General features: G+C 49.0%; 13 protein-coding genes and 1 pseudogene across 13 annotated transcripts, besides 51 other annotated features; all 14 read left to right on the top strand.

Moving 5' to 3' along the window:
• On the top strand, nucleotides 1-558 carry Tc00.1047053508919.10 (annotated as a pseudogene; the record flags this gene model as incomplete).
• Nucleotides 1-2,701: a sequence feature (heterozygous, non-Esmeraldo-like haplotype).
• Nucleotides 636-673: a microsatellite.
• Tc00.1047053508919.20 (hypothetical protein, conserved) lies at nucleotides 1,367-2,314 on the top strand (the record flags this gene model as incomplete). The annotated part of the gene is made up of 1 exon (XM_810028.1): nucleotides 1,367-2,314. The coding sequence occupies one exon, from the start codon at nucleotides 1,367-1,369 to the stop codon at nucleotides 2,312-2,314; it is 948 nt and encodes a 315-aa protein (XP_815121.1).
• Nucleotides 2,355-2,390: a sequence feature (AT_rich).
• Nucleotides 2,695-2,774: a sequence feature (A-rich).
• Nucleotides 2,702-3,516: a sequence feature (areas merged during assembly that could not be assigned to a particular haplotype. This can correspond to areas where the two haplotypes were merged or to regions with more than two copies in the genome that were merged during assembly.).
• Nucleotides 2,959-2,980: a sequence feature (AT_rich).
• Nucleotides 3,092-3,119: a microsatellite.
• Nucleotides 3,120-3,184: a sequence feature (AT_rich).
• On the top strand, nucleotides 3,327-4,562 carry Tc00.1047053508919.30 (hypothetical protein, conserved; the record flags this gene model as incomplete). Its single annotated transcript, XM_810029.1, has 1 exon — nucleotides 3,327-4,562. The coding sequence occupies one exon, from the start codon at nucleotides 3,327-3,329 to the stop codon at nucleotides 4,560-4,562; it is 1,236 nt and encodes a 411-aa protein (XP_815122.1).
• Nucleotides 3,517-11,581: a sequence feature (heterozygous, non-Esmeraldo-like haplotype).
• Nucleotides 4,625-4,658: a sequence feature (AT_rich).
• Nucleotides 4,680-4,752: a sequence feature (T-rich).
• Nucleotides 4,831-6,363, top strand: Tc00.1047053508919.40 (hypothetical protein, conserved; the record flags this gene model as incomplete). Its single annotated transcript, XM_810030.1, has 1 exon — nucleotides 4,831-6,363. The coding sequence occupies one exon, from the start codon at nucleotides 4,831-4,833 to the stop codon at nucleotides 6,361-6,363; it is 1,533 nt and encodes a 510-aa protein (XP_815123.1).
• On the top strand, nucleotides 6,548-7,819 carry Tc00.1047053508919.50 (uncharacterized protein; the record flags this gene model as incomplete). The annotated part of the gene is made up of 1 exon (XM_810031.1): nucleotides 6,548-7,819. The coding sequence occupies one exon, from the start codon at nucleotides 6,548-6,550 to the stop codon at nucleotides 7,817-7,819; it is 1,272 nt and encodes a 423-aa protein (XP_815124.1).
• On the top strand, nucleotides 7,903-8,778 carry Tc00.1047053508919.60 (ADP-ribosylation factor, putative; the record flags this gene model as incomplete). Its single annotated transcript, XM_810032.1, has 1 exon — nucleotides 7,903-8,778. The coding sequence occupies one exon, from the start codon at nucleotides 7,903-7,905 to the stop codon at nucleotides 8,776-8,778; it is 876 nt and encodes a 291-aa protein (XP_815125.1).
• Nucleotides 7,913-7,962: a microsatellite.
• Nucleotides 8,990-9,014: a microsatellite.
• Nucleotides 9,042-9,068: a microsatellite.
• Nucleotides 9,172-9,191: a microsatellite.
• Nucleotides 9,302-9,338: a microsatellite.
• Tc00.1047053508919.70 (protein kinase, putative) lies at nucleotides 9,423-11,060 on the top strand (the record flags this gene model as incomplete). Its single annotated transcript, XM_810033.1, has 1 exon — nucleotides 9,423-11,060. The coding sequence occupies one exon, from the start codon at nucleotides 9,423-9,425 to the stop codon at nucleotides 11,058-11,060; it is 1,638 nt and encodes a 545-aa protein (XP_815126.1).
• Nucleotides 11,078-11,110: a sequence feature (T-rich).
• Nucleotides 11,332-11,357: a sequence feature (AT_rich).
• Nucleotides 11,410-11,457: a sequence feature (AT_rich).
• Nucleotides 11,516-11,538: a microsatellite.
• Nucleotides 11,551-11,581: a microsatellite.
• Nucleotides 11,582-12,598: a sequence feature (areas merged during assembly that could not be assigned to a particular haplotype. This can correspond to areas where the two haplotypes were merged or to regions with more than two copies in the genome that were merged during assembly.).
• Nucleotides 11,631-11,657: a microsatellite.
• Nucleotides 11,700-11,720: a sequence feature (AT_rich).
• Tc00.1047053508919.80 (hypothetical protein, conserved) lies at nucleotides 11,727-12,467 on the top strand (the record flags this gene model as incomplete). Its single annotated transcript, XM_810034.1, has 1 exon — nucleotides 11,727-12,467. The coding sequence occupies one exon, from the start codon at nucleotides 11,727-11,729 to the stop codon at nucleotides 12,465-12,467; it is 741 nt and encodes a 246-aa protein (XP_815127.1).
• Nucleotides 12,476-12,501: a microsatellite.
• Nucleotides 12,599-26,496: part of a sequence feature (heterozygous, non-Esmeraldo-like haplotype) that runs on past the window's edge.
• Nucleotides 12,751-13,539, top strand: Tc00.1047053508919.90 (hypothetical protein, conserved; the record flags this gene model as incomplete). Its single annotated transcript, XM_810035.1, has 1 exon — nucleotides 12,751-13,539. One exon carries the CDS (start codon nucleotides 12,751-12,753, stop codon nucleotides 13,537-13,539), a length of 789 nt encoding a protein of 262 aa, XP_815128.1.
• Nucleotides 13,673-13,693: a microsatellite.
• Nucleotides 13,737-13,763: a microsatellite.
• Nucleotides 13,987-14,580, top strand: Tc00.1047053508919.94 (hypothetical protein, conserved; the record flags this gene model as incomplete). The annotated part of the gene is made up of 1 exon (XM_810040.1): nucleotides 13,987-14,580. The coding sequence occupies one exon, from the start codon at nucleotides 13,987-13,989 to the stop codon at nucleotides 14,578-14,580; it is 594 nt and encodes a 197-aa protein (XP_815133.1).
• Nucleotides 14,951-16,396, top strand: Tc00.1047053508919.100 (hypothetical protein, conserved; the record flags this gene model as incomplete). Its single annotated transcript, XM_810036.1, has 1 exon — nucleotides 14,951-16,396. One exon carries the CDS (start codon nucleotides 14,951-14,953, stop codon nucleotides 16,394-16,396), a length of 1,446 nt encoding a protein of 481 aa, XP_815129.1.
• Nucleotides 15,068-15,090: a microsatellite.
• Nucleotides 15,270-15,293: a microsatellite.
• Nucleotides 15,381-15,450: a microsatellite.
• Nucleotides 15,455-15,486: a sequence feature (AT_rich).
• Nucleotides 16,547-16,617: a sequence feature (A-rich).
• Nucleotides 16,687-16,713: a microsatellite.
• Nucleotides 16,881-16,917: a microsatellite.
• Nucleotides 18,153-18,181: a sequence feature (AT_rich).
• Nucleotides 18,278-18,304: a microsatellite.
• Nucleotides 18,380-18,424: a microsatellite.
• Nucleotides 18,474-18,505: a microsatellite.
• Nucleotides 18,505-19,173, top strand: Tc00.1047053508919.110 (hypothetical protein, conserved; the record flags this gene model as incomplete). The annotated part of the gene is made up of 1 exon (XM_810037.1): nucleotides 18,505-19,173. One exon carries the CDS (start codon nucleotides 18,505-18,507, stop codon nucleotides 19,171-19,173), a length of 669 nt encoding a protein of 222 aa, XP_815130.1.
• Nucleotides 19,213-19,258: a sequence feature (T-rich).
• Nucleotides 19,289-19,318: a microsatellite.
• Nucleotides 19,329-19,486: a sequence feature (T-rich).
• Nucleotides 19,499-19,528: a sequence feature (AT_rich).
• Nucleotides 19,615-19,643: a microsatellite.
• Nucleotides 19,698-19,731: a microsatellite.
• Nucleotides 19,785-19,831: a sequence feature (T-rich).
• Nucleotides 19,920-20,001: a sequence feature (AT_rich).
• Tc00.1047053508919.130 (hypothetical protein, conserved) lies at nucleotides 20,090-20,746 on the top strand (the record flags this gene model as incomplete). The annotated part of the gene is made up of 1 exon (XM_810038.1): nucleotides 20,090-20,746. The coding sequence occupies one exon, from the start codon at nucleotides 20,090-20,092 to the stop codon at nucleotides 20,744-20,746; it is 657 nt and encodes a 218-aa protein (XP_815131.1).
• Nucleotides 21,126-21,182: a sequence feature (T-rich).
• Nucleotides 22,640-22,669: a sequence feature (AT_rich).
• On the top strand, nucleotides 22,732-25,020 carry Tc00.1047053508919.140 (hypothetical protein, conserved; the record flags this gene model as incomplete). Its single annotated transcript, XM_810039.1, has 1 exon — nucleotides 22,732-25,020. One exon carries the CDS (start codon nucleotides 22,732-22,734, stop codon nucleotides 25,018-25,020), a length of 2,289 nt encoding a protein of 762 aa, XP_815132.1.
• Nucleotides 25,129-25,296: a sequence feature (T-rich).
• Nucleotides 26,212-26,238: a microsatellite.

Raw genomic sequence — 26,496 nt, forward strand, 5'->3', positions numbered from 1 at the left:
CGAAGGGGGTTTTGGTGAATCCGTTGTTGATGGCCGTTGACTTCATTTCACGGTTTGACCGCAAAGAAACCCCGGAGTGCACGGAGGGTAAGGAAGGCTACCCAATGGTTTGCCGAAATGACCGCAACTCAGAACGAGGCCGTCCTTCACGCGATGATTCGTGAGTTTGATTTGAATAAGTTTAAGGAGCGCAAGCAGAAAATGATTGAGGTGGCCAACGAGATTCAGCAGCTGCACCCCACCGGCCGTGTGCATGTACACACGGAGGATGTGTACCGTAACATTTCCGACTTTTTGGGCGAGGACCGCACGGCGCTCGATATTATTTTTGAGGCATTGAGCATTTTGGGCGTGGAGCCGAAAGTGATAGCGATGCGTGGCGGAACCGACGGGGCGGTACTCTCCTCGAAGGGCATCGTGACGCCAAATTACTTCACCGGTGCGCACAACTTCCACTCGAAGTTTGAATTTTTGCCTCTCTCGTCACTTGCCAAGTCGTATGAATTGACGCGGCAAATTGTTTTTCTGGCGGCCAAACGCGTGAAGCCAAGGCTGTGACGTGGGGGGGGGGGGGATGAATAGAAATGCGTGCGGTGTAGTTTTGTTACCGCCACCGCCTCTCTTTCAATGCCACCATATATATATATATATATATACATATCCATACATGTATGCTTGCCCTTAGAGGGCATTGAAAACGCACAATAAAGAAGAAAGAAGAAAAAAGAAGAAAACATAAAACAAACGAGGGGTAATCCACTTTTATTATCATCATTTTTTTTTTTCATATATTTATTTTGGCGCGTAGGAGGGGGAAATGGGCTTTTGTTTGTCTTTTTATTTTTTATTGGGGTTTGTGTTTGAAATCTTCCATCGCACTTATAAGTAAAAGCCATGCCCTTTTACGTTTTCATTGTCGGGCGACACGGTGGCCGTGCGCTGTTGTACTCCCAAACATCTTCGCCGCCGTCCGCCTCCTTTTTTCTTTTTTTTTGCCTTTCTGTCGGGCTACCGCGGTGTGGTTGGCCCCGCCCGGTACCTTTTGCTGCCTGACGAATTCCACCGCCTCTTTTTATTGAGGGAATAGTCGTTTATTATTGTTTTTTTCTTGCGTGTTTGTGTTAATTGTCTCTTGCCTATTTACCCTACGCGGCCGTCTTTTTTGTGGCAGTACAAGGAGGTGGTGGTGCGCAGCGAGCTTCTTAAAAGGCGGAGGGAATTCTTTTCTTACTGTGTGTCTCTGCGGCAGCCTGCAGCCCTAAGCCGCACTGCAAAGAGGAATTAACCGTCGCAAGGGCGAGAAAACGAGAAGCGAAGTTAAAGAAGGAACTAAAGAAGACGAAGATAACAGAGAGTAGAGCGAGAAATGACCGAGGCACCGGTCTCACTGCAGTCACTAACGCCCCTTGACGTGAAGCAGCTTTCAAGGGATCAAAAGCGTCAGCTCCTACGGCAGCACCGCGAGAACCCATCACGCAGCGCGAACGTTGTTCTCTTGCTAGGGACGGATCTTCTTGCTGGCGGCACTGGAGGCATCGGCTCCACGGAACTGTCATGCATTTACGAGCAGATTCTTATTGCGGCGCTGGACTGTGGCAGAGTTGACATGGCGCGGCAATATCTTTCAGTCCTGTATAAATGGTTTGGGAAGCAATCGGTGCGGGTGCGTCATCTTGAAGGGTTGTGTCTGGAGGCGGAGGCGAAGTTGGTGGAGGCGGAGCGTTTGTACCGCGCCATCCTGAAGGAGCATCCGACGGATCAGTTCGCCGTCCTGCGTCTTTCCACCATGTTAAAAAGTGAGGGGAAGTACCAGAAGGCCATTGAATTATTAGAAAAACAGCAGGTGTACACCGATGAGAATGGTGAGAAGCACACATTTCTTGAGGTACACCGCGGCGACAGTCTCTCCGTCTACCGTGAGTTGTCAAACCTCTACTACCTCTGCGAGGACTATCGCATGGCTCTTCACTACGCCGATGAGGCAATGCTGTTCAACAGCAACGAATATCTTTCTCACACACGCCTGGCGGAGCTGTACTACATTGTAGGCGACTACAAACGCTGCCTTGTTGAGTACGCACAGTCATTGCGTCTCAATGGCCACGCGAACAACTGCCGGGCCGCGTATGGCCTCTGGCTTACGGCCAACGAAGTAGTGCGGCAGGCGAAGGCGGCTCCGAAGTCGTCGGATGGTGAGCGGACGAAAGACGAAGCGGTGGAACTGCGGGCGTGGGCAGAAAAGAAACTGTTGGAGATATACAAGGGCAGTCCGACGCTTTCGGCTGTCGAGGCCATGCTGCAGCGTGTGGCGTGAGTGGGGCCACACACGCAGACAGAAAGAGAGAGGAGAACAGAAAAAAAAAAATATGCAAAAAAAAAATAATAATATTGAAACGGCGCCTTAAGACACAGAGTGGAGGGGGCGTGACGGCGGGGGACACAATTGAGTTGCGGACGGGTTTGTTGCTGAGTGGGGCGAACTGCGAGGGAGCATGCAGATGTCTGGGGACGACTGAGAAGAAAAAAAAAAAAGGAGGAGGAGCACTCTGCCTTGCCTCGTTTGCTCCTGTTCCTGGCACGATCCATGGGGTTCAATGTTGGTAAAATAACGTAGGAGCGACAAGGCAACAAAAACAACAATAATAATAAAAGGACGGCAATGGACCGAAAAGTGTGAAGGAATTGGACATGACCAAAATAAAAAAAACAAACAAACAAACAAAAACAAAGAAGAGAGAAGGAAGACGGGAGAAATCAGCAAGAGAAAAAAATAAGGAGCCCACACACAGCCACGCACACGAAGAGGGCTGATGACGGTGGTGGAGGGGGACAGTGATAAATTTAAAAAAGGATTCCGAATGATAGACAGAAGTGGGAGCGGGACTTTTTGAAAGGAGTGAGAGATGTCTCTTCCCTGATCCTCAGCAGAAACACTTTTTTGACCCCGCCGTGGTTTGCTTTTTTTTTTTTTTTTTTTAAAGCAGGAGCAAATAATAAGAGCAACAATGGTAATAGTAATGCTTGGGGACTCGATGTGTACAATTGCCACGAAGTGTCATTTCAACATTGCTGTGAGTTATTGGTGGGCATGGTGTGTGTGTGTGTGTGTTTGTGTTTGTATTTTTTATCAATAAATAATTTAATCAAAATATTTAATTTTTAATGTTAAAAGTTTTTTTTTTTTCTTTCTTTATGTTGCGGCAGCAGTAGACCGTGGGGGACGACGGTGCATAGATAGACTATTCCCCAGGACACCCGAGAGAGGGATTATCAAGGGGGCTGCCGACAGAAGTGCTGCTGGACTGCCACCCTCCTGTTGTTTTGCGATGAGTGGGGGGAGTGCGTCGGCCAGTGAAGCGTACGTTAGACCGTCTCCCACACCGGCGCCCTCCGTCAATTTTACATCCGGCGATACTCCACCCACTCCGACAAGATCGACTCCGGCGGCAGCAGCAGCTGCTAATTTTACAGCCTGGGCTGCGTCGAAAAATGGCCGCGGGGAGGAGCGGAAGGCGGTGGCTGCGGCTGTTGCAGCAGATGTGCGCGGGACAGTGGAATACCGCGCGGCGTGGGACGTGGAGCTCTGGAAGGCCATTCAGGCCGCGCGGCTACGGCGGCAGTTAGAGGAGCAGAAAAAGAGGGCTCTTGCGGCACTCGCCAAATTTGTCAAATTGAGGGAGCAGCAGGCCACTGAGAGATGCGAGCTCCGGGAGCGAGAGATTGGACGCAGGGAGCAGCGTTTGGTGGAGGAGGAGAAGCAGATGGAGAAGCGAAAGTGGCGGCTGGCGGAAATGGAGAAGGACATGCAACACATGCGTCAGCAGTTGGCGGACGCTCGGCGGCGTGCGGAGGCAGAGGCGCAGGCGGAGGTGAAGCGGGCAAAGGAAGACGCCGCACACGCGGTGGCGCTGCAGGAACAACGTATACAGGCAGCAGAGGCACAAACGAAACGCGCGGAGGAGCGGTTGCAGCAGGCGCAGCGCGATTACTTGGCGCTCTCAGAGGAGTTCCATCGATTTCGCACGCGGGAACTCGCGGGACCTTCTGAGAAGGCGACCAGCGTCGAGACTCGGCTGCGGAGGGAGTTTGCGGTGGAGCAGCAGGCGCTACAGGACCGTCTTGAGCGGCGACACATGGAGCGTGAAGAGCAGCTGACACGGCGCTGCCGTGAGCTTGAAGAGGAAAACAAGCGCCTTACGGCGTTGGCAACCAAACGCAAGGAGCAAATGCGACGCACCGCCGAGGAAGTGGAACAGCTCATTTCGGCGAAAAAAAAAATAGAGCACAGGCTGCGGCGAAAATCGGCGATAGACGCCACTGCAGGCGTCACAGACACATTAAAAAAGAAGAAAGAGTTGGCGGTGGGCGACGTGATTTCGAAGGTGCCGGCTGCCGATGTCGCGCCGGTGGCAAAAGAAGTAGAGCGTCTGCGTTCTGAGCGTCGTATTATCCTGGAGGGGAGTGCCGGTGCGCTGGATCAGGACAGCGACGTGGTCCGCTGCCTGGACGCGAGGATTAACGAACTGCTTGAGCGTCTTCAGAGTCGGGGCTACGCGTTGTAGCCGGTGACAGATTGAGAGTGCTGCGGCCATTTCTAGTTTCGGCACCGTAGAGAAAACGATCCTTTTTTTATTTTTTATAAAAAAGAATTTTTTTTTCTCTGCCTGCCTGTTGGTCCGTTTTTTTTTTTTTTCTTATTTGCGTTGCTTCTCCCTTTGTTTCTTTTTTCTTTTTCTTTTTATTTATTTGTTTCTACCTCTGTGTGTGCTTGTGTGGGGTATTGGTGGTGGTGGGCAGGGGGGCCGGAGCCGTGGCAGCAGAACAGCGTCAATGCCCTCCACGACGTCGCATCCCCCGTTTAAGTCTGCCGCGATTCGTCGCGGTGTTTTGGGAGACGCCGAAAAGACCGCGAAGGGCGACAGGCAAAATATCGACGGCGGTGACGAGCGACGGCCTTTCATCTCGATTGCGCAGCCGTCCGCAGCGCCAGCGTTGGCACCTCAGCGAGGTAAAGAGTGGCGTGCGTACCCCAAAGTACCTTTTTATGCCGTTATGCAGGGTCTGCAGCTGGTGATCAACGTGGCAGGGCCCGAAGAGGACGCGGGTGATGGTTTGAATGATGCCGGGCTTTTAAGGGGCCTTTCGATGCTGCAGGAGATGTTACAAGCATCCGCCACAAAGTACGGCGGTGTTTACTATATAAGTGCTCTGCCGGCAAGCCGCAACACTCTTCTTTATCCTGCGCACGCTACCCGTTCTCATACCGGCGCATCTGCTCTTTCTTCAGTCGCCACAACTGCCGAGTTGGACTACTGGAAGTATCTTCAAGCCTTACAAGATGTCTTTTACCGCTTTGCTGAGCTGCGTGATCTCTGTTGCACCGGATTTTCAAAAGAGCACTGTACCCATCACGTTTTCTTTTTACGCATCACAGAACACCCTCGATTGAAGGATCTCATGGCGATGCTGGCCATTGAAAATTCTCGTCTGTGCTTCTGCCTGTGCGCTTCTTCAAGGGTGACACAACAATATTTTACGCAGCGTGCGCAGGATGTGGGGGTGGAACTGGAGTGGGTATTGGGTTCCACGTTGGTGACGGAGCCAGAGAGGCTGACGATGACGGAAGTCAACCCCGTCTTTGCACTCTGGGACGTGTTTGTGAATCTTCCGCTTCACACCACTTTTGCCGCGCAGGAGGCGAGTGGTGCGGCAGCGATGACGTTATCTCCTGACGGGGTCACCGCTGAACGCTTCTTGCAGAACACAAATGTAACACTTGTGTCCTCACTACGTTTTGCCGGAAGCGAGTGGAGTTCCCATACTGTGCGGCTGTGCGAGGTGGGGCAACTTTCTGAGTTTGGTCGACGGCGACTTGTGTGGTCATTGATGGCAACCCCATGTGTCGTGCTGCCACAGCTTGTGTCGGGTCTCGTGCGATGTCTCGTGGAGGAAAGCCCGGTCGATTACTTTGAGATGCGCTTTACACATGACATGGCCACGGCTACCGGGAGGGAAGGTGCGGAGAACGCAGGCCGTGGTGTCGCATATGTGACGGGGGCTCGCCGCGGGGTGGTGCAGCGCAAGAGTGCTTCCTCCACCAGCAACAACAACTTTTTTGCGTTTAGCCGGCTCAGCGCGGAGGCGTGGCTTTCAGATGATGACCGCCGTTACTACGGCCTTTTTCTCAAGGATGACCCGGTGCCGTTGGAATGCGAGTTCACTGTGGAGTCACTGCGGTATCGCCGGCAGGCGGACCAAAACGAGCCCACTACGGGCGATGACGTGTTTCACCCGCAGTGCTGGGGCTGCGGCTTTCAGATGGAGAACCACGTGGAGCGTATATTGGTTGACGAGGAGGAGTGAGCGGGTGGTGGTCATTGCTGGGGGTTGGGGGGTTGGGAGTTTTGGTGAACAAGAGGAGAAACGGTTGGGAAGAATAAGAAGGAAAAGAGATGATGTGGCGTTTTATCTGGCTTTAGAAGGGGACAGTTTATGCGAACTTTGTGGTTTTCTTTTTTGATTTTTTTTTTTTTTAAGTGTTGATTTTATGGCAGTGATGTTTTCTGCCTTTTTTATATGCCCCCGCCGCACCAACACGGTGCCGGCGGCATTCATGACGCATGTGCCATTTTTGCTGCTGCTTTGGTTTTTCTGCGGTGCCCCGCTTCTTGCTGTGGCCCGGACGCACATTATTATGGACGTTGATGGCTCCGTGGACGACTATGCCTCGCTCACAACGATCATGCAGAGCCCGCACCTCCGCAGCCAACTGAGTCTCATTACTATCTCTGGGATGACGTGGGGCCACGCTGCGACTGTGGCACGCAACATTTGCCGATTCTTCTTGCTTTCGCAGCTGAAGGGTGTTACCGTGTCGATAGGAGCGTTGCGAGCAACAGCAGATGATTACAACACGGTGCTGTCTCGTGGTGGATGCCGTCACAGCCAAGGGTTCCCCTCCACTCCGCATGATGCGCTGCGCCGTGGGATGCCGTACTCCCGTGCAGATGTCACAAGCTCTTTTGGCGCGGCGTACAGTTTTCCACCCAATTCATTTGACGTGAGGGTGAATGCTTCGGAAGCGCTTCACGCCCTTCTGAACGGAATGTCTGTTGACGATAGCGTGAAATATTTTGCGTTTGCCAGTTTAACCAACTTGGCGTCGGCGCTGAACTATTTGGGGCGCCACGACCCGGATCGTCTGCAGCGATTTAAGCAGTCCGCAGTGGTGCACATCTTCGAAAAGGGATATAGCCTTGCGGTAGATAATGTGTCCACATCTCAGGTGTTGGCAGAACCCGAGCTGCGTTTTGTTCTTTACATGCCATCCTTTTATGATCCGGCGGCAGCCTTTTCGTTTAGCTCGTGGAGTGAGTTTGGCAATCTGGCGAAGGATGCAGGTGCATCCAAGGCAGTTGCATGGCTTTTCAGCGCATGGGAAGCAAAAAAAGCTCTCGTTGAATCCCGCAGCGACGACCCACTTACGGCATTTTTTAAAGAACGTGGCCCAGCGAGCAGTCTGGTGACACTTTGCGCTCTTGACGCCACTGTGCGAGCCAGCTGCACTCTCTACCACGCTGCGTTGTCCAGCGTGTCTCTTCATTTGGAGCAACCCACAGTGTCTGCGCCTGGCACTGCGACGTACAGGATTACTGGAAACAACGTGACGTGGCCGTCGTATCTGCTAACAACGGCGGGGGATACTCCTGCCGCCAAAAAATTTATTGTTGTGCAGTCTGCCGACAGCTTGGTGCCGTCCGCCACCGCCTCATTGGCGTCCGTCTTCTGGTCTGTGTGGTTGGACCTTCTTCGCTCTTAGACGGGGGACAAAAAAAAAATGCCAACTCCAATGCGGAAGCATTTATTATTGTTATTATTTTTGTGTCTGCCAGAAGGGCGGTGATGATGCTGGGTGCGTGTGTGTATGTATGTATGTATGTGTGTGTGTTGTGTACTTGTGTGCATGCCTTGTTGCCGCCGTCTTTTTTGCATTGTTATTACTATTACTATTATTCTTGTGGAAGTAGGGGAAAAGTAATTCACGCTGTGGCTGGAGCAAAAGGAAAAAAAAAAGGGTGGGAAAAAAAGAATAAACAAAAGATAAATTGTTACCAGCAGCAACAGGGTGGGAAGAAAAAGGGGGGAGCCTCACGTACACGTGCACGGACATTGTATTGCATTGCAGCAGAAGGCGTTTTTTCATTTATGGGCGCCTGGATCTCTCAGATAAAGGCCGCGTTGGGCTTTTTACCAGCTGACAAAAAAATCCGTGTACTTATTTTAGGCCTCGACAATGCGGGGAAGACGTCTATTTTGTACCGTCTGCAGTTGGGCAATGTCGTGTCCACTGTTCCTACAGTGGGGTTTAACCTGGAGACGATGAATTACAAGAACATATCGTTTGAGGTGTGGGATTTGGGCGGTCAGGCGAACATTCGGCCTTTTTGGCGCTGTTACTTCACTGACACGGATGCCATTATTTACGTTGTGGATAGTAGTGACAAGGATCGCATGGGGGTCGCTAAGCACGAGTTGTACAACCTTCTAGACGAGGACGAGCTGCGAGAAAGTCTACTGCTTATATTTGCCAACAAGCAGGACGCGATGGGTGCGGCGAGCGAGACTGAGGTTGCGCAGCTGCTCGGGGTCGCATCGTTGACGAATCGCACCTGGACAATTGTGAGGAGCAGCGCAAAGACCGGTGAGGGACTCATTGAGGGGATGGATTGGCTCTGTGACAAGCTTCGCGAGCGAGGCACCGTCAGCAGCACCTCGTAGCTGTTGTTACTCATTGAATGTGATGTAATTAGCGGCAATGATGGTGATGTATGCAGCCGTGTTTCCACCCTTTTTTTTTTTTTCTATCTTCTGTTTCCTTTTGATTGTGTTTGTGTTTCTCTGAGCTTAATTTGTCTGTGCATGTGTGGCGGAGTGGGTGGGGGATGCCTGCATTTCTGTACTTCACGCAAAATGATGATCCCTTCTTCCCTGTTGTTGTTGTTGTTGTTTTTGTTCTTTCTCTTCTGTCAGACACTCTTCTGTATATATACATACATATATATATATATTTTCTTGTTGAGTTTATTATGCGCGTAAACCTCCATTGTTAACGGTGGCCCTGAAGACTGACGGTGGTGGATGCATTTTCTTTTTTTCCTTTTTTTTTTCTCCGTGTGTGTGTGTGTGTGTGTCTCTCCTCCTCCTTCTCTTCCTGCGAGTGCCCATTTCAGAATCGACTGAGCCGTATCCGAAGGCGGTTGACTGACGTGAGAGGGCCTAGACAGAGGGAGACTCCCCTCCAAACAACAAGACAAAAACGAAAACAACAACAACAACAAAAAAAAAGGAATATAAAGAGGGGTTTTTCTTTTGTATACATACATATATACATAAATACAATTTTTAGGGAGGAAATTGTTTAAATGGACTTCCAGGCACTACAGTCAACTTTGACGGAGGTATGTAAAGGGACCTCTTTGAAGAGGGGTGTTTCTTTTGATCAACGGTACGAGCTTGAGGTGGAGATTGGAAAGGGGGCTTACGGAACTGTCTGGAGGTGTCACCGTCGGTTTGATTCTATGAGACGTCCATATGGGGTGAAAATTATCAACAAGAAGAAGGCGGGGGCCAAAGGACTGAAATGGGTCATGGGAGAGGTGGAGACGATGAGTCTATTGATACACCCAAACATTGTACGGCTTGAAGAGACGTTTCAAGACGAGGAGAATTTGTGGATTGTAATGGAGTACATGCCGGGTGGAGAGTTGCGGAGTGCCGTTCTTCGAGATGGGATTTTTAGTGAGGCCCAAGCTCGTCGGATTACAACGCAGCTCCTTTTAGCTTTAGAGTTCATCCACCAAAACGGGATTGTACACCGCGACATGAAACCGGAGAATTGCCTTCTTTCCGAGGGCGATTTGGTATGTAAAATATCTGATTTTGGGTTTTCTGTTCTTGTAGGCTCGGACCAGTGTCTCATGTCCTTTTGTGGCACCACCGTCTTTATGGCGCCCGAGATATTTGGCGACACAAGCTACGGGAAGCCTGTTGATATGTGGGCAATAGGTGTGATGGTGTATTTTATGGTCACTGGGACGTATCCATTTACTGGACGATCGCATAGGGAGCTAACGGACGCAATTTGTGGCGGGCGTTGCAACCTCAAGAGTGGCAGGATTGCCGAGGGGTCCGCGTCTTTGCGTGATTTTATCTCCATGCTGCTCGTGGTAGACCCAAACCGCCGTCTTAGTGCTCGTGAGGCGTTGAAGCATCCATGGATTAAACTGGGCATGAACATGGGGAATTCTATCCGAGACGAGACGGAATTGAAAAGACATGGATTGAGGCCTCGGAGTATTTTTCGAGCTGCCATCATTGCTCTTATGGCAGCGCACCGCCTGTGTTATCTTCGTTATTGTCGTATGCTGGAGAATAATTTTTGTAGTGCCTTTACAATCTTGCGAAATTTCCGTTTTGCGGTGTCCGGGGCGTATGAGCCGCCATGTCCAACTCTCGACTGCAGCGGTGTCTTTGCGAAGCACCCGCGAGGGGTGAGATTTCTGTTGCCTATGCTGGAAGTCAGTCGCACCATTGAGGCACTGGACCTGAGCAGCAACAACATCGATAACCTTACCTTATTCCAGCAGCTAGCGAAGACGGTCGGTCAGCATCCAACGCTGGTCTCGCTGAACTTGTCGTTCAATCCCATTCCTTTGCTTGCTGGTCGCGGCCTCCTTCGGCTGGCACGGAGCCCGCAGTCAAAGTTGCTTCACTTGGGGCTGGACGGCACCCTTCTCCCGTCCGAAACCATCGCGCAGATCTCCGCCGCCCTCAAGGAGAAGGCCGTCGTGTCCTCCGCCGCCGCTTTTACCCCGCAGTTGACGCCCGCAACGCGTTCATTGGAGATTTCCACCTCCTTGAGCCGGAACAACCTTTCCGTTTCAAGCCCACGGCAGCGTTTTGGCGTGCTTCATTCACCGTTCACCCGTCAGCCGGTCCGGAAAACAACAGAGCCACGACTTCCGCCCCTTTCTAACACGAAGCGCCGCGCGGGAAAGTAAACGAGAAACGCCTCCTGTTCTTTTTTTTTTTTTCTCCTTTTTCTTTTTTTACTCCCAATGAAAACTCTCCTGCAGAATGTATTTTCTCGCAGCCTTTTTTTTTTTTTTTTTTTCGATGCGGCTCCCATTGCCGCTGGGGAGGTCAGCAAGAATAGGAGCAAAGAATAGAATGAACGGAGTAAACTATGCGTGTGCTTGTGTGACTTAAGAAAAGTATGTCAGTGTTCACACAAGACACACAAGGAAAGAAAAGGGGAATAACGAGGAAAAGATTAATAAAATAAAAATAAAAAAAAAGTGTGGGAGTTTGGGGTTTCTGGACGAAAGTAGAAGACGCACGCAGTTTAAGTTTTTTATTTTTATTTTCTAAAAATTTTTTTTTTTTTTGTAAATAAAAGAGATGAAACGGACGGCATGCCGTTTCTGTGGCGGAATCAACGGCGTAGATTTGTAAAACACACACACACACACACACACAACATCATGTTACTTTTTTTTCTTTTTTTTTCTTTTTTTTCTTTACGACTTCATGGGGCGAGGTGAGAAGTCCCTTTTTTTTCACCTCTTTGTAAAAAAAAAAAAAAAAAAAAAAAAGAACCAGAAGGAAAAGGCGCCCGTATATTTTTGTCGCAGGAGCAGATAAAAATAAATAAATATATTGGGGCAATGGACTCATACGCCTCCACTGCGCTGGTGATTTGGGGAAGCACAGGCAAGAGGCTCCAGTTCACACGACAGGACCTCCAGATGCCTGAGAGTGTGAAGGAAAGGCCGAACCATCACTTTTTCGAGAAGCAGTGGGACTCCGTTGCCGGATTTTGGATGAATCGTGTTTTGAAGGAGGCGGCCTTGCAGCAGATGACTGTGCAGGATATTGTGCAATGCATCGTGAGCGACATTGAGAGGCGGTGGGAGCAACGGAAGAAGGAGAAGTCACTGTATAAGAAAAGAAAGCGGCTCTTGGATTCGAGCAACATTACCGCCGCTGGTGCGCCATCGCCGCATGTTCTCATCACCAACATCGTCTCGCTTGAGGCCTACCGACAGCTTGTGGCAGAAGATTCATTGCAGCAGTTCGTGACGGCGGTACTGGAAAAAGTAGAGGAAGTTGCGAAGGAGAAGGTGGCACACCACGCGATTCTGGTGGATGACGATGACAAAAGCGACACCGAAAGTCCCGCCAAAGACAAGGTGAAGGAGAAGCAAGGCGAAGACGGTGATGGGACGGGTCCGGGGAAGGCGAAGAAGAGGGCACGGCATGAGGAGGGCGACAGTGTTTCCTTTGACGACCATGTCGCGTTTGTGTGTACATTTTCCTCGGAGGCAAAGGCTGCCAGGGTTGTTAGTGAATTGCATGGAAGTACTTTTGACTCTCGGGCGGTGTTGTGTCGGTTTTACGCCTTGTAGTTTGTTTAATATATATATATATATATTTATACATGTCATGAAAGCATCACTTTTCATGTTGTTTTTTTTTTTGTCGTACACACTTTTTCTGCCTGTGCGTGTGTGCTTGTGACGGATTACCCTTGTTTCTTGCTGTGAGGAGGGGGTTACATGACTGTGTGGGCAGAACGAAGCAAACGCGCAGCTGTGCGATGACATTAATTATATTTTTGCTTGCGGTGATGCGCTTTTTAAATTACAACTCAGTTTAGAGGTTTTTTTTTTCTTCTTTTTTTAGCGGGTCATGCCAGCGGTGCGGGGTGGCGCGGCTCGTGTGGGGATTTTGGCCTCATGTTCGTTGACGCCGATGCGGCATGCGACGACCGGCGAGCATCACAGTTACCGTCCTGGGCGTTTTGCTCAACTTTTTCGCCGCCTGTACGTTGCCGTTACTCCGCGTAGTCTCCATAGAAGTTTAGCAATAAACTTGCAGGCCGGCATGGAGCGTGTGCAGGAGTTGGAGAAGGAGCAGCTGTGGCTGAGGCTGCACGGCTCCCCGCTGCGGGTGATGGGGCTGCCAGAGCACGCGGAGCTGGCGGAGGTTCGCTCGCGTTACCGGGATCTTGTTTTTGCTACACACCCCGACACGGCGCAGGGGGACGCAAAGGCGCAGTATGATACGATTCAGACGGCGTACAAGATGGCCACCACACCGACAAGCTTGTGGCACCAAAACGGCTCCGCCCCTGCGCTTTACCGCAGTCTTTTGAGCACCTCGAGAGGTATCACGCGACACGTGGATCGTGTCACGTTGTTTGCTCTTTTTTCATACTTTGTGATGGGCGTCGTGGGGATTATTTTCTCCGTTGTTGTTGTGCGTCAAGCTCTCGAGTTGGCGCTGCGCTTTTTTGACCCTGAGTTTTACGAGTTTATGGTGTCGCAGGAAAAGGAGGAGGCGCGCCAGAAGCTGGCAGGACTCCCGGTGGACACCGATCCAAAGCGCTTCGCGCCGACGGTCGTGAAGCGACTTCTTTTTCCCGGCCGGTTTGTCCACAAAGAAGACACCGGCAGCGACGGGGCGGGAAGAGCGTGAGGGGAATGTTATTCGCACCTTTTTTTTCTTTTTTCTCCTCGTCTTTTCGACATACACCGCCCTTTTTAAAAGTCTGCATGGCTGTCACGTAGAAACAAGGGTCTTGCCTTCCCTTTTTTTGTTTGTCCTTTGGATTATTATTATTATTATTATTTTTTTTTGTCTTGCAATTTTTGTGTGGTCTCCGCAAAGGATCGTTTTTTTTTTTTTTTTTTTTTTTTTTTGGGCGGGTGGGCAGCTGGGCGGTAGTGTGTGCCCTCACAAATATACGCCTGTAATCCCAAAGAGAGAATTATTAGTTCCACCAGTTCCAATAAAACAAGCATTAGAAGAAACTGACACAAAGACAGGAGGAAATAAAAGGAGGCCGCACAGGCACCAACAGCAACATCAAACACAACCGTAAGGAAGGGAGGAAGGAACGTCAACGCGTTATATTGGCAATTCATGGACCCACCTTTCAAGGAGACGCAGTTTTCATATTTTCCTAGTTCCGACTCCCTCTCATCCCCTGCGGGGCCTTTGCCCAACTCCGGCAGTTTTTCTAGCTACAGCGACACGGGGAAGACTGGAAAGTCAGAGGATACTTTTGTGGTGGGTGAGTATCGCTTGTCTTCGTGTCCTATTTGTTTGGAGCGTTTTACACTTGACAATCCTGCGATTGTTGTCTTGTGTGGGCACGGTTTTCACCTGCAGTGTCTAGAAAGTTGGAGGCAGCGGGCGTCCATATGTCCTGTTTGTATGAAGCTCATGCAGGGTGAGGGAATTCCAATGATGTCCGCCCGTGACACGAGGCGGCGACGGCGTTACAAGGGCGTTAATAGTACTGTTACTGCTGCAGCTACTGCCCGTAGCAGCTGTGATCATCGTAGTGTGTGCGTGGAGCCAGCAGTGGGGGATCCCATGATGGCACCGCCCCAATGTACACCTCCCCTTGGGGAGGAGCACATTGCGAACACCAATAGGGACGGCGGCGTTGTTTGGTCCGTACTGTCCGTGCTGTGGTCTCTCTCGCGGTGGTGCTCTCGCGGCGGGGAGTGATACTGATTTTGCATGTGTGTAAAGCCTGTGGTGATGTGAACAGAGGCAATAAAGTAAGGTAGAGGAAGAATGAGGTTAAGGAAGAAAAGAAGAATATCAAGAACAAGCCAGCGATTCATCTCAGTCAATTGCCAGTATACATATTTGCAAAGGTTCTACATCATTTTCATCTTATTTCCCCTCCCCCCTCCCCCTTTTTTTTTTCCGGATTTTTTTTTTTTTTTTTCCCCCTCGGCAGGGGGTGGGGGTGAGATGGGATGGGATGGGGGGAGAGGGACACACGTAGCCTGGAGGGGGCAACTGCGCCCTCGAATAAGGGGAATAAGAATGTAATTCGATGGGGTAGAAGTAAAGACGGTGTTTCTGCTGGATGGGGGAACCTCATGCTCACGGACCGAGCCCAATTTGGATGTGGGAGAGGGGAGGGGAGGGGGCGCAACTTAACAGGAAAGCTGAAATACAAAACTCGGAGAAATTCGATTTAGTTTTATTATTATTATTATTATTGTTTTATCTTTGGCGCATAACAGTCTTTTTTTTCTTTTTTTCTTTTCTTGTTCTTAGAACGCCAGTTGATGATCGAGGCGCAAAGGCAAAATACTTCCGAACTCATCCCCTTCCCCCAAAACACACATTGAGCACACGCTACCATCTCTTCTGTAATGAGTGTGAGTGCATGTATGCAAGTGTATATATATATATATATACATATAATTGCATACATGCAAAGGTACATATGTACATGCATACATGTTTCTGTGTGTGTAGTCATCTCCCTTTTCATGAGCTGAGTTTGACACTTACCATTATTACTATTATTATTATTATTACTATTATTATTATTATTATTATTATTATTATTATTATTATCTTCATTTATTTTTACTTAAAAAAATTTTTTTTTTTGCCTTGTTGTTCTCCTCTCCTTTTGTGTGTGATGGGAAAGGGAGGAGACGTAGGTATGAGTGCTACTGAATACCAGGGTGAAGAAATCGAGAGGCCACTGCCAGCGTGGCTGCGCGATCAGGATCACCCGGAGGCAACGGGTGATTTCTTTTTGGCCGAAGGCTCAGCAAAAACGGTCGGCCCTAAAGATGACCCAAAAGTCATGGGCAGTCGTGACACCTCGGAGGTGTTGTCTCTTATCCTCTCCGAGTTGCAGAGGCAATCATTACGCATAAACGACGTGAAAGCAACTCTTGCACGAAACGTCGCGTACCGAACCTGCTTTGACGTGCTGACGATGAATAACGTCACGTTGGACGCCGTTTGCGAGAGCTCCGTTTCTCACCTGCGAAGTACCGTGAGGTACACGGGCTTGAATTCCACAGTCACGATCAGTTTTACCCCCGGCGAGGTCTCGATATTGCTAGACGACCCTGCTGATGATGTGGACTTTATGGGCGTGAGTTTCACGTCGGATTGCATCTTAAACTGCCAACTTTTTGCTGGCATAAAGGTCTGCAGTGTCGTTCTCAACATTGACACTCAAAAAATCACCGATTTGACGCAATTGACATTGGTCGCACGATCCGAGGAGGCGACAAAAGAGTTGTGCCAGGCGCTGATGACACTCTGTGGCCGTGACCCGGTGAACCCCGGCGCGCATCTGCACACACCGCCGTCGCTTCCCAGGGCAAGGCTGGCATCTGCCGCTGCGTCGGCCGTTGCATCAGACCTGTCGTCACAATTGTCGGCGCAGTCACCAACAGAATGTAGAGTCAACAGCCGCTGTGTTACGGATGCCGTTCGCACCCCAACCATGCGTCGTTGCAAGGGGGCAAAACGCCCGTCTTTAAGTGAGCAAGTCCCTTGACCAGAGTGACTATTCAACGGCAGAAAAAAATACCATCAGTGACTTCAGAAGGAGTTTCTATTCTCTGGGGGCAGTGGGGTTGAGTGACGGCGCTGACGGGGAAGGAGGCTGCACGCAAAAACAACAACAACAATGATAACACAACCGCCCAAAACAAACAAACAAAAAAAACAGAAACACAAAGGAAAAAGCAAACAAGAAAAAAAAAAAAAGAGGAAAAAGGCAAAGACGAAAGGCGATGGTTTTTATGTTATGGTGGATGAGAGGTAAAAGACGATTTTTGCTGGAAGTTTTTTTTTTTTTTTTTTTTTTTTTTTCAGTTTTTGCGGCTCTGAGGTTTTTCCTTTTGGCCTTTGAGCGATGCCTGACACCTGACGATTGATGTTTGCTCCTTTTCGGTCTACGTATATATAAGTATAAATGTATGTGTTGGGTGCTGCAAAGGAAAGGGTGAAAAACAAAATAAGAAACATTTTGTGTCGGTTTTTCTTTCCTTTTCTTTTCTTTTTTTTTTTTTTTTTGCGACTAGAATTCCTGCGCTTGGACACACTTTGTGTAATTACAGGTGGGGAACTCGACCGGATTGGCCCTTTTGTTTACTTGGTGTGAGCGTTTCCCCCCCCCTTGGTGCTTTTGTGAGTATTTGGCAGGTGTGCTGCGTGCCGGCGCGGGTTGGAGCTCCTCGAATTTGGCACCGACGTTCCTTCCGGAGGGTTTTGTCTTTCTCGCCGTCTGGTGTGACGGGCGGAGCCGGATGGTCATTCTCGTGTCCGAGTGCGTGGGGATCTTGGCAGGTCGCTTCTCCCCAGTTTTGGTTGCGGCAAGTGTGGAGGGGTAAATTTGGATCTTTAGGGGGGACGTTGCGTCGTCCTTGGCGAAGGCCGAAGGGAGGGTGCTTCGTTGCCTGACAGGCCCTTTTTGCAACACTGTTGCGAGTGGAAGGGAAGTCGGCTGCCGTGGACATTGAAAAACGTGGCCCCGCTTACATGACGGTTCTTTTAGAGCAGAATTGATGGACGTCTCTGGAGGGGGCGGAAATTCTCCAGAACGTCGGTGTCTTATTTCCTGCGGTGCATTGCGCTCTGGCGGAAGCTGTTCAATTTTACACCTTCTGCGCCCGGGTATGTGTCTTGCGCGTGGCAGTCATTTACCGCTTGCCCATTTTTATTTGGTGACCGCTTTGATTGCGCGCGGTGCCGCCTTCCATGTTGGAGAATGCACAGGCAAGACGGAGTCGTGACGCAGAAGGTTTGCCGTGAAGTTCAATTTTTATGGGCCGTGGAAGATGTCATTTCCGGTGCAATTGACGTTTTTTTTTTTTTTTTCTCTTCTTTATGGCACGAATTGACTGCGACCCACGTGTGGAAGAGGAGGCGAGAAACGCGGAGTGTCTTGCACGGGGACTATTTGCGGAAACTCTGCGGCACCAGGGACGGAAGAAAGCTTTTTACACGCTGGGATGTATACCGCATGCTGAACACCCCGTCCTGCAGGGGGGCGAATGCCATGGCAGGGGCGGCGATTACAGACCCGCCGCGTGGTGTCTTGGCACTCACTTTGTCTGTTTTTAGAGAAGCGTTGCATTCCGGTAAAATTGTCCGCTGCATTGCGCGACTGCATGAGCGCCTCATGAGGTGGTGGTGGTGGTGGTGACGTGGGCGTTTGGATGTACGCTGCGACGAGGGAGCACCACGCATGAGGCGAGACAGACTGAAGAGTACCGAGAGCATTCTCCCCCTCCCTCCCCTCTCTTCACATATTAAAAAAAATATATGTATATTTTTTGTTTTGCTGAGATGTGATGTGCGGGCGCTCTTCTCTGCCTCTGCATGCTTCCGTTGTGAAGTGTACATCTTTCTTGTGCCTGCATGTCGTTTGTCCTTTTCTTTTCTTTTTTTTTTTTTTTTTACATCGTCACTTGTAGTCTTTTCCCTCTCTTTTCCCATTTCCAGGCAAAGTCCATAGGAAGTGCAGCGATCGTGCTATTTTATTTTATTTTATTTTTATTTTATTTATTTATTTTTTTTTTTAAACGAAACGAAAACAAAAATCAAAATTGAAGACGTTAAAAAGTGTGAAAATAAAATAAAATAAAATACAATAAAACAATGCGTCCAAGGTACAACCGCAACGAAGCATCATGGGTGACATTTATAACGTGCTGCTTGAGTCATCTTGCGCTTCTCCCGGCCATTCGATATCTTCAAAAACGAGGAATGCATTACGAAGTCTGCGTATCGGTTTTTTCTACCCTGGTTTCTTTTCTGTATCATTCATCTGAGTCTCTCAGGACACCGCTGTTTCTTTCGACAATCCGCTGGCATCGTCTGGATAACATCGGGGCCATTTCTTCCATTACTATAGTCTGCCTTCATGTGTGCTCCTTTGAATCTGAGAAACTAGTGAATTATCTTAAGTATTTTTTTCTTTTTGTTACTATCGTTCTTCAGGAAGCTGACCCCTGGAATATTTTGTACACCGCCATACCCATTTTATGTGCATTGGCCATGGTACTTGTAGCCATGTTGTTAAGCCCCATACGGCGGCGCCGTATTGCGGGAAAGAATTTATACGTGGGCATGGCGTCATCTCTGTTGGGTGTGATTTGTTTTCTCCGGGGACTTGACGAGGACAGGGACACGTACCGTGCGTGGCACGGTCTTTTCCACGTGTTGGTGGGGATGGGTATTTACAACATATTTCTTGCGCTTGGGGATTGGGGCAAAGGCTCATACAGTCGTAAGATGAGCATGACGTCTCCAAGTTTTGATGTGTGAAATGAGCGCAACCCCCCACACAAACACATCCCCCTCTACTTCTTCTCTTTTCTCTCTTTTTTTTTTTTTTTTTCCTTCTTTCTTTCCACGGAAAGGTGACATGCTTTTTTTTAAAATTATTATTATTATTATTGTTGTTGTTGTTGAAGTGCTGCTTTGTTTTTTTTGTTTTTGTTTTGGTGGTGTTTTTTCTCTTTTTTATTATATAAGTTGTTGTTGTTGTTTCTGCTGCGTTTTCTTTTTTTGTTTCTCCTCCCTTTATTTATTTATTTGTTGGAATATTTATTTAATATTTTTTTTCTTTTTTCCTTTTCAGTACACACACATATAAACATAAATAAATAAATAATTATATGCAAATCGATAAGGGCGGGGAATTATTTTTGAATGCGTGGTAAATTGTGATTTTGTTTTATTTCTTTCTTTCTCCCTGCGTGTGCGTCTCTCTCTCTCTCTCTCTCTCTCTCTCTGAGTGTGTGCGTGTGGAGGTCTTGCCTCTCATGGATCTTCCCTCCTGACTGGGGTTTTCTTTTCTTTTTTTTCTTTTTTTTTTTTTTTGTGTGCGTTGGAGGTGGGCGGGGTGGTCTTGTGGGGGGCGGGGGGATCCATTCTTCTTCTCTTTTTCCTTTTCTTCTCCTTTTTTATTTTCTTTTCTTTTAGGCGTTTTTTTGTTTGTTTGTTTGTGTAGGAGGGAGAAGGACAAAAGGAGTGACAGGGCGGAGTGCTAGGCGGTGAAGGCACGGGCCATTATTATTATTATTATTTTTTCATATTTACTCCTTTTTTTTTTTTAATTTATTTATATAAAAATAAAAATATATTTTTATTGTTGTTTTTGTATAATTTTTGGTTCAGACCAGCGGAAATTTATTTTGTGGAGGTGAGCAAAAGGGTGGTTTGGAAACGCCTGTACAAAATGAGGGATGAGCCGGCGTGGGCCCTGTTTGCGACGACGGTCGTAAGTCACGTACCGATGATTCCAACGGCGGTTTTGTTTTATAAGCGTCGTTATGTGTATGAGGCATGTGTTGCGGCCTTTGGTCTTGCATCGTCTCTTTTGTACCACACCTGCCAGTCATTTGACGTGGAGATGTTTCTTGACGAGCTTGGCTGGCACCGGCTAGACAACATTGCTGTTCTTGCTGGAGTAGGCATGTGGTTTGTGTTTCTATGTACCTTTAAAGACCCCGTTGTGGAGCGCAGCGTCAAGTACTTCACACTTCTGGCGAGTATCATCATTGAGGAGAAGGATCCATGGAATGTTGCGTACACCGTAGTGCCTATTACTCTTTTTGCCTGCATTCCCGTTGCGGTGTTCTTGTACACTAGGCAGGTTCCGGCGATTGAGTATCGTCAATTTATCATTGCTGCTATATTTATGTGCCTCGCCGTTCCGTTTTTTATTGCCGGACTAAACGATACGGAAGATCCATGCCGCATATATCACGGCATGTGGCATCTTTTTGGAGGCATCTCCTCATACTTCATGTGGCTTATGGTGAAGACGCCCGGTGCAACAGGGCCTTACCCCAAATTTGGATCCATCACTGTGCGCGGGGACACACTTCTTTGACGACAGACATGAACGAAGAGCAGAGCAGAGCGGAGGGGAGGGGGTCGACACAAAAGTAGCGGAAAATTTAAGAAGAATTTTACAAATACGTTTACACATGGACCGTGCGTCATGTGGAAGAGCAGTGGATGGATACTTTTTGACTTGGGTCTGTCGTAAAGGTCGCTTTTACGACGATGAAATGACAGCAGCCAAAAAAGCAAACAGAAGAGGCGGTTTTGTCGGTAAAAATAGGATGCGGGTGGATTTGAGGGGAACCCATGGGTTGCATGCTGAATTCCGTTATCTATCCCTGTGTGTCTGGGTGGCAAAGCCGACGTAGCCACGGGCTACGTGTTGTGGCATCACTGAAACAGTTTGGGAGAAATGCTTTTCATCATCTTTTTTTTTTTTTTCCTTTTGTCTGTTTTCTTCTTGTTTTTTCCGTTTTGTCTTTGGCTGCACAAAAGCCACCAGAGGCAAAGAGAACGATGTGATGCATCCCAGTGACAGTGTCGACGCTACTCCCTTGCGTGGTGCGGGTCCACGCCTGACTGGCAATGGTGCCCTCCGCTCACGAGTCATCCACGGATCGGGCGTTTTCGCCCCGGCGGCGAGAGGGGCGCCGTGCCCGTCAAAACATCACAGTCTTCGGTGGCGGTATTAAAAGGTGCCGCAGAGACATTACGCCATAAGCGTGGCGCAGCTAAAAGGGCATGCCTCAATGAGGAGAAGGGCGAAAGTCCAGGGGGGGGGGGAGGTTGACTGGATGCGTTATTGGGGCTCAGGGCCCCGGGCACACGTGGGGCGGTGGTGGTGTTGAGGACGCCTTGCGAAAAGGCCCATGGCGTTGGATAAAATTGCGTTGGACGTCGAAACTCTCAAACGGGGGGTATTGAACTCTTGCAAGCGGTGCGCCGAGATGCCTGTTGGCGGGTGTCTTTAACCGTGACGACACCATGGACTTTGCGCATCGAGTCGAATAAAAAAGAGGTGATTTCGTGGACACGGGGCAGGCAAGAAGAGAATACACAGCAGAAAGGTACTCAAACAAACAAGCAAACAAAAAAGAAGAGTGAGCGTTGCACTAAACGTCGCTTGTTCTTTTTTCTTTTTTTTTCCTTCCCATATTATTATTATTATTATTGTTTTTTGTCCTTTTTCTAAAAATTTACTCTCTCGTACCAGGCCGCTCCTTTTTCTTGAGCACATGATACTCTTTTTCTCAACGTGCTAACATTGGCTACGACAGCCTCTTATATCATTGTGCTGCAGTAACTTGCCATATTTTCTACTTTGATGGGTGAGGATCTTTGGTGGTTGCTGTTCTTTAGCATGGCTGCATGTGTCTTGGGGGTCATTTCTGTTTATTTAATTATTTATTTGCTTTCATGTTTATTATGATTTTTTTTTTTTGTACACCTTCATTGCGGTGGGCAGTGGAATTGTAGGGCGCGCGACAGGCATGACAGGACCTGTAGACACGCTGGAGAAGTTGGATGCGCTCATGGACGCCATGCGGACTGTGGTGTCGAGGATGGAGAGTGAGGGAGCAGCTGACACGCGTGAGATAATGAGACGGGCAGCGGCGCTGCAGTGCAGACTGCACTCTCTTTCAAGGGAGGCGACGGCGATCGAGCTCAGGGAGGAGCAGATGCGAAGAGACGGTCTGCGGTGACACGGTCTTTCTACCATCCTGCGGAATCCGCCCCGCCACGTGGGTTACTGGAGCGGGGCGTGTGCGATGCTTTTCTCTGTCCATTTGGTCTGCATTTTTCCTGTGCGTTCTGAACACCCACCCACACACACGGGAACATAAAAGAAGGGAGGAGAAGAGAAAGTTTTTTTTTTTGTTTTCCTCCCCACTATCGATGTGCTTGCTAGCGACCAAAGTGAAGGGAGCCTTTTTATCTCTTTATTTATTTAAATTTTTTTTTTTTTTTTGTCTTACCTTTAAGAAACGAGAGAAAGTGAAGACGAGAAGTGAGAAAAAAAAACAGGAGGAAATGAGCACGGAGGATAAAACGCGCGGTTGCTTGACGAAGGCCCAGACTTTAAGGGCCAGCGGCAACTACAAGGAGGCAGTGGCAGCTCTTCAGTCCTTATCGGAGCATGGGGTCCAGTGGGGGCCAATGTACATTGCTGCCCTTGACTTACTTGCGGAGCTCTGCTTCAGTCAGGAACAGGGCATTACGGTGGACCGTTTCTTTCCTGCGTTCAAATGGAACCGCAACAAACTGCGTGGCTCGCAGCACCTGGAGGAGGGGACCAAACGGATTGTTGAAATTGCGATGAAACACCTCCGAGCGTTGGGTGAGAGAGCGCACACCAACGCCAAGGCAACAGGAGAAACCCCCTCGGAAGAGGAGCTCATCCTTGCTGCCCTCTCAGGGGTGTCGCCTGCACAACGGGCGAAGGAGCGCTACCTTGTCCCTGCGGAGACCGTCGCACAATTTCTGGGCAGCGAGCTTTTAAGCTTTAACGCCATTGGTCATTCGAGGAAGCTTCTTCCAATCTACCTTGACACCGCCACGGAGTTGATTAAATACTGCCAACAACACAACTTGAAGCGGGCTATTGGGCGTATCGCCGACGCATATGTGCGATTTTTTAGGAGGTTTCTCCTTAGCCCCATCCCGTCGATCGTGGAGACCGATAATCCACACTTGATCACAATGCATAAGGAATTGGAAGCGGACAGGGAAGATTTTTATAAGGAAAAGCCAAATACGGACCGTGCGGTGAGGGTCTTTTGTCATCTCCTGCAAACTTTGACTGAGATGAATAGTTGGCACGCCGCATGGTCAACGCTGCAGTGCTTTACGAGGGTAATGCAGGAGATCACACAACACCCCGATCCCTCCAGGGAGTGCCAGATTATTGCCAATTCGGCAATGGCTGCTGTTTTTTGGAAGTGCTCGCATTACGCGTTTCATGCCCATTGTTTGGGTGTTGCCGCCTTTTTGACCGGTAACGGGGGTGAAGCGGCAGCGGCGGCTTCCAGGGCGGTTTTGGCAACTCTCTGTGTGCCTAATACTAACAAGGAACGAAGGAATTTTGAGCGAGGGTCTGACTCTGTGTTTGAGAAGAATGCTCGGATTGCCCAGCTTTTTGGTCTTCAATCAGCTCCAGCGGGGCTGGCGCTTTGGCAACGGCTTCAACGGATGCAGGTTTTTCAGAAAGCCTTCCCCGAGGTACAAGCACTGGACGGATTATTACGGAACGAGATGTCCGATGAAAATATTGCACGACAGGCCATTAAACAGCTCTCCATTATTGTTCAGAAGGACCCTAGCCTGGAGATGTACGAAAAACCCCTGCGTAAAGTGGTCATTCAGAGGTACCTGGAGTGCATGGCGGTTCGAACAACCCGTGTAGAGGCATCATCGCTCCAAATAGGGGAGAATGAGGCATCGGAAGAAGTTTACATCCATGAGATTGAGCCGTATATTCTGAACGAATCCGGGATTGCGGTGGAGATTGATCACAAAACGGGGTTCATATCGTTCAGCAACACGACGAAGATGAGGGTGCTGGAGGCATTCGATGCATTGGCGGAGCGGGTGGACTTTCATCCACCTGCGCTCCGAAGGAAACTTGATATCAGGCCTGAGCATCTCCTGCGTGCCCATGATCGAAGCAGCATTATTCACCGCTTGCAGCACACCTGCGAGGAGACTGCGGAGGCCCGACGACAGAGTGCCAAAGAGAGGGAGGAGGCAGAGCGCGAGAATGCCAGACTGGAACGTATTCAGAACGAAGAAAAAAAGAAGGAGGCGGTCCGCCTGGCGCAGGAGGCTCGGGGCCTCGCAGAGTACCAGGAGCACATCAATCAAAACAGACGAAAGGTTGTACTGCGCCGTCTGAAGGAAAAGTACAAGGGGTTTGATGCTCCTCCGGCGTTGACGCTGCGAGCTTCCACGGACTTTGTTCAGGAGTTAACGACGCTGTTGACGGCGCATCTCAAAAAGACGACGCAGCAGAAAACGGCAGATGTAACGAAGATGAACCACTTTGAACGGGCATGCAGAGAACTTGAAATTCCAAAGCGAAAAGCCATTGAGCTCGAGGAATTAGAGCAACACAAAGCGGAGCGGGCGGCGGCGCGGGAGAACTTTTTAATCCAGCACCGAAAAGAGTTTGAGAAGCGGCAACTGGACAATCAAATACTAAAGAAATTCATTAAGGAAGCCGCTGCCTTTGCAGAACAAACACAAATGAAAGGAAAGACTTCTAAACGTGACGAACAACAGATGCTTCTTCAGCAAGAGAGGGAACGTCTGCAGGGGCTGTAGTGCGGTAAGGAGAATTGTCTCCATTCCTGCGGTGTTTGCCGCATTAGATAACATTCTCTTAAGTAAGGACCATATAATTAAATACGTACATGCGGACATGTGCGTGCCTTTTTTTTTTTTTTTTTCTTCTTCGTATTGTTTTGGCTGTTTTCTGTGTTTTTTTTTCTTTTTAAACTTTCCCTTTATTTTCTTTCTTGCCCCTTGTATGGAAAGGGGAATTGTTTTTTTTTTTTTTTTTCAAAAGGTCTTTTTCCATTTTCTTTTTCCTTTTCTGTTAGGTTTTTCCCTCTACACACTCACCCAGAAGTAAGTTGGCTCCCGTTAAATGGGCAGTTTGATGGTCTCTCGAGTGAAGTTATGATTTATGGCGCCCTTCAAGAAGGACGAATGCCGACCATTTTTCTCCACTTTCACGTGGATGGGGACCTGAGCAAATGTCATGGTTGCGTTTTTTTATTTTGTTGTGAGGGGTGGGAGGGTGGGAGGAGTTCACCGTGAATTCATTTCCTGCGGGTTTGCGTAATTGCCCTGGGGTGGCTGCGTGGAGCCCCCCACCCCCCCCCGGTGGATGACCGGAGCCAACGACGGTGCGGGCGCGGCTTAACCGCCCTTTTGAACTCCCGACACCATCAACCGCTTTGCCCCCATTGTGTCTTCCACGGCGTTTTACTGCGTTTATGCGTAACTTTGAACGTGAAAAACCCGGAATGCTGAAAAAAAAAAAAAAAGAAGTAAAAACCGCAAACTTTTGGGAGGTATTTATCGTGTCTCTCACGCGCAAGAAGGAGGGGTCATTTGGGTGTTGCACTTCTCATGGAGACTTTGATTTGTGGATAAATTTTGTCATTTACCTCGGAAACACTCCATCCAACCTCACGAACCATTAAAATTACTGGAAAGGGGTAAAAGGGACAGAAGGGAGTCTGCAGAACAGAAGGACTGCAAACTGCACAGCTGGTGGTGTGCTGAGGCACATGTTTAATAGGCTTCAACGATGCGACTCGTAAACAACGAGCACCCCCTAAAGGGGACTGGGAGGAAGCGGGCGTCTCTATTAATCCCAACTCTTTTAGTTCAAAATAACTTCAACACCCGCTCGGTCGGGGATGATGCGTGCTGCGTTCAGTGCAGTTGTAATATTGGCAGCAAATCGTGGCTTGTCTTTTACGGGTATTTTCCAGCGGAAACGCCTTCTCTTTTTTTTTTTTTTTTTTTTTTGAGCGGATCAATTATGATTGGGAGAGAGATTGTCTCTTGCATGTTTTTACGATGTGGTGTTGAAATTATCATCGATAAGGTTTGCAGTGCAGCGCGTGCACAAAAAAAAAAAAAAGAAAAAGAAATTTGGTTCACCCCTGTTGATTCATGCAGGCCACACCGTCGCTAACTTCAGGCCGTCGAGAGGGCGCAACTCACCCGGCGACGGCACCCCCGATGGGATCACCAGCGCCCGAATTTTGCCGCCCAACGTGCGAT

This window comes from Trypanosoma cruzi, genomic scaffold (genome assembly GCF_000209065.1).
Source record: "Trypanosoma cruzi strain CL Brener 1047053517089 genomic scaffold, whole genome shotgun sequence".
In the NCBI taxonomy this organism is placed as follows: domain Eukaryota; phylum Euglenozoa; class Kinetoplastea; order Trypanosomatida; family Trypanosomatidae; genus Trypanosoma; species Trypanosoma cruzi.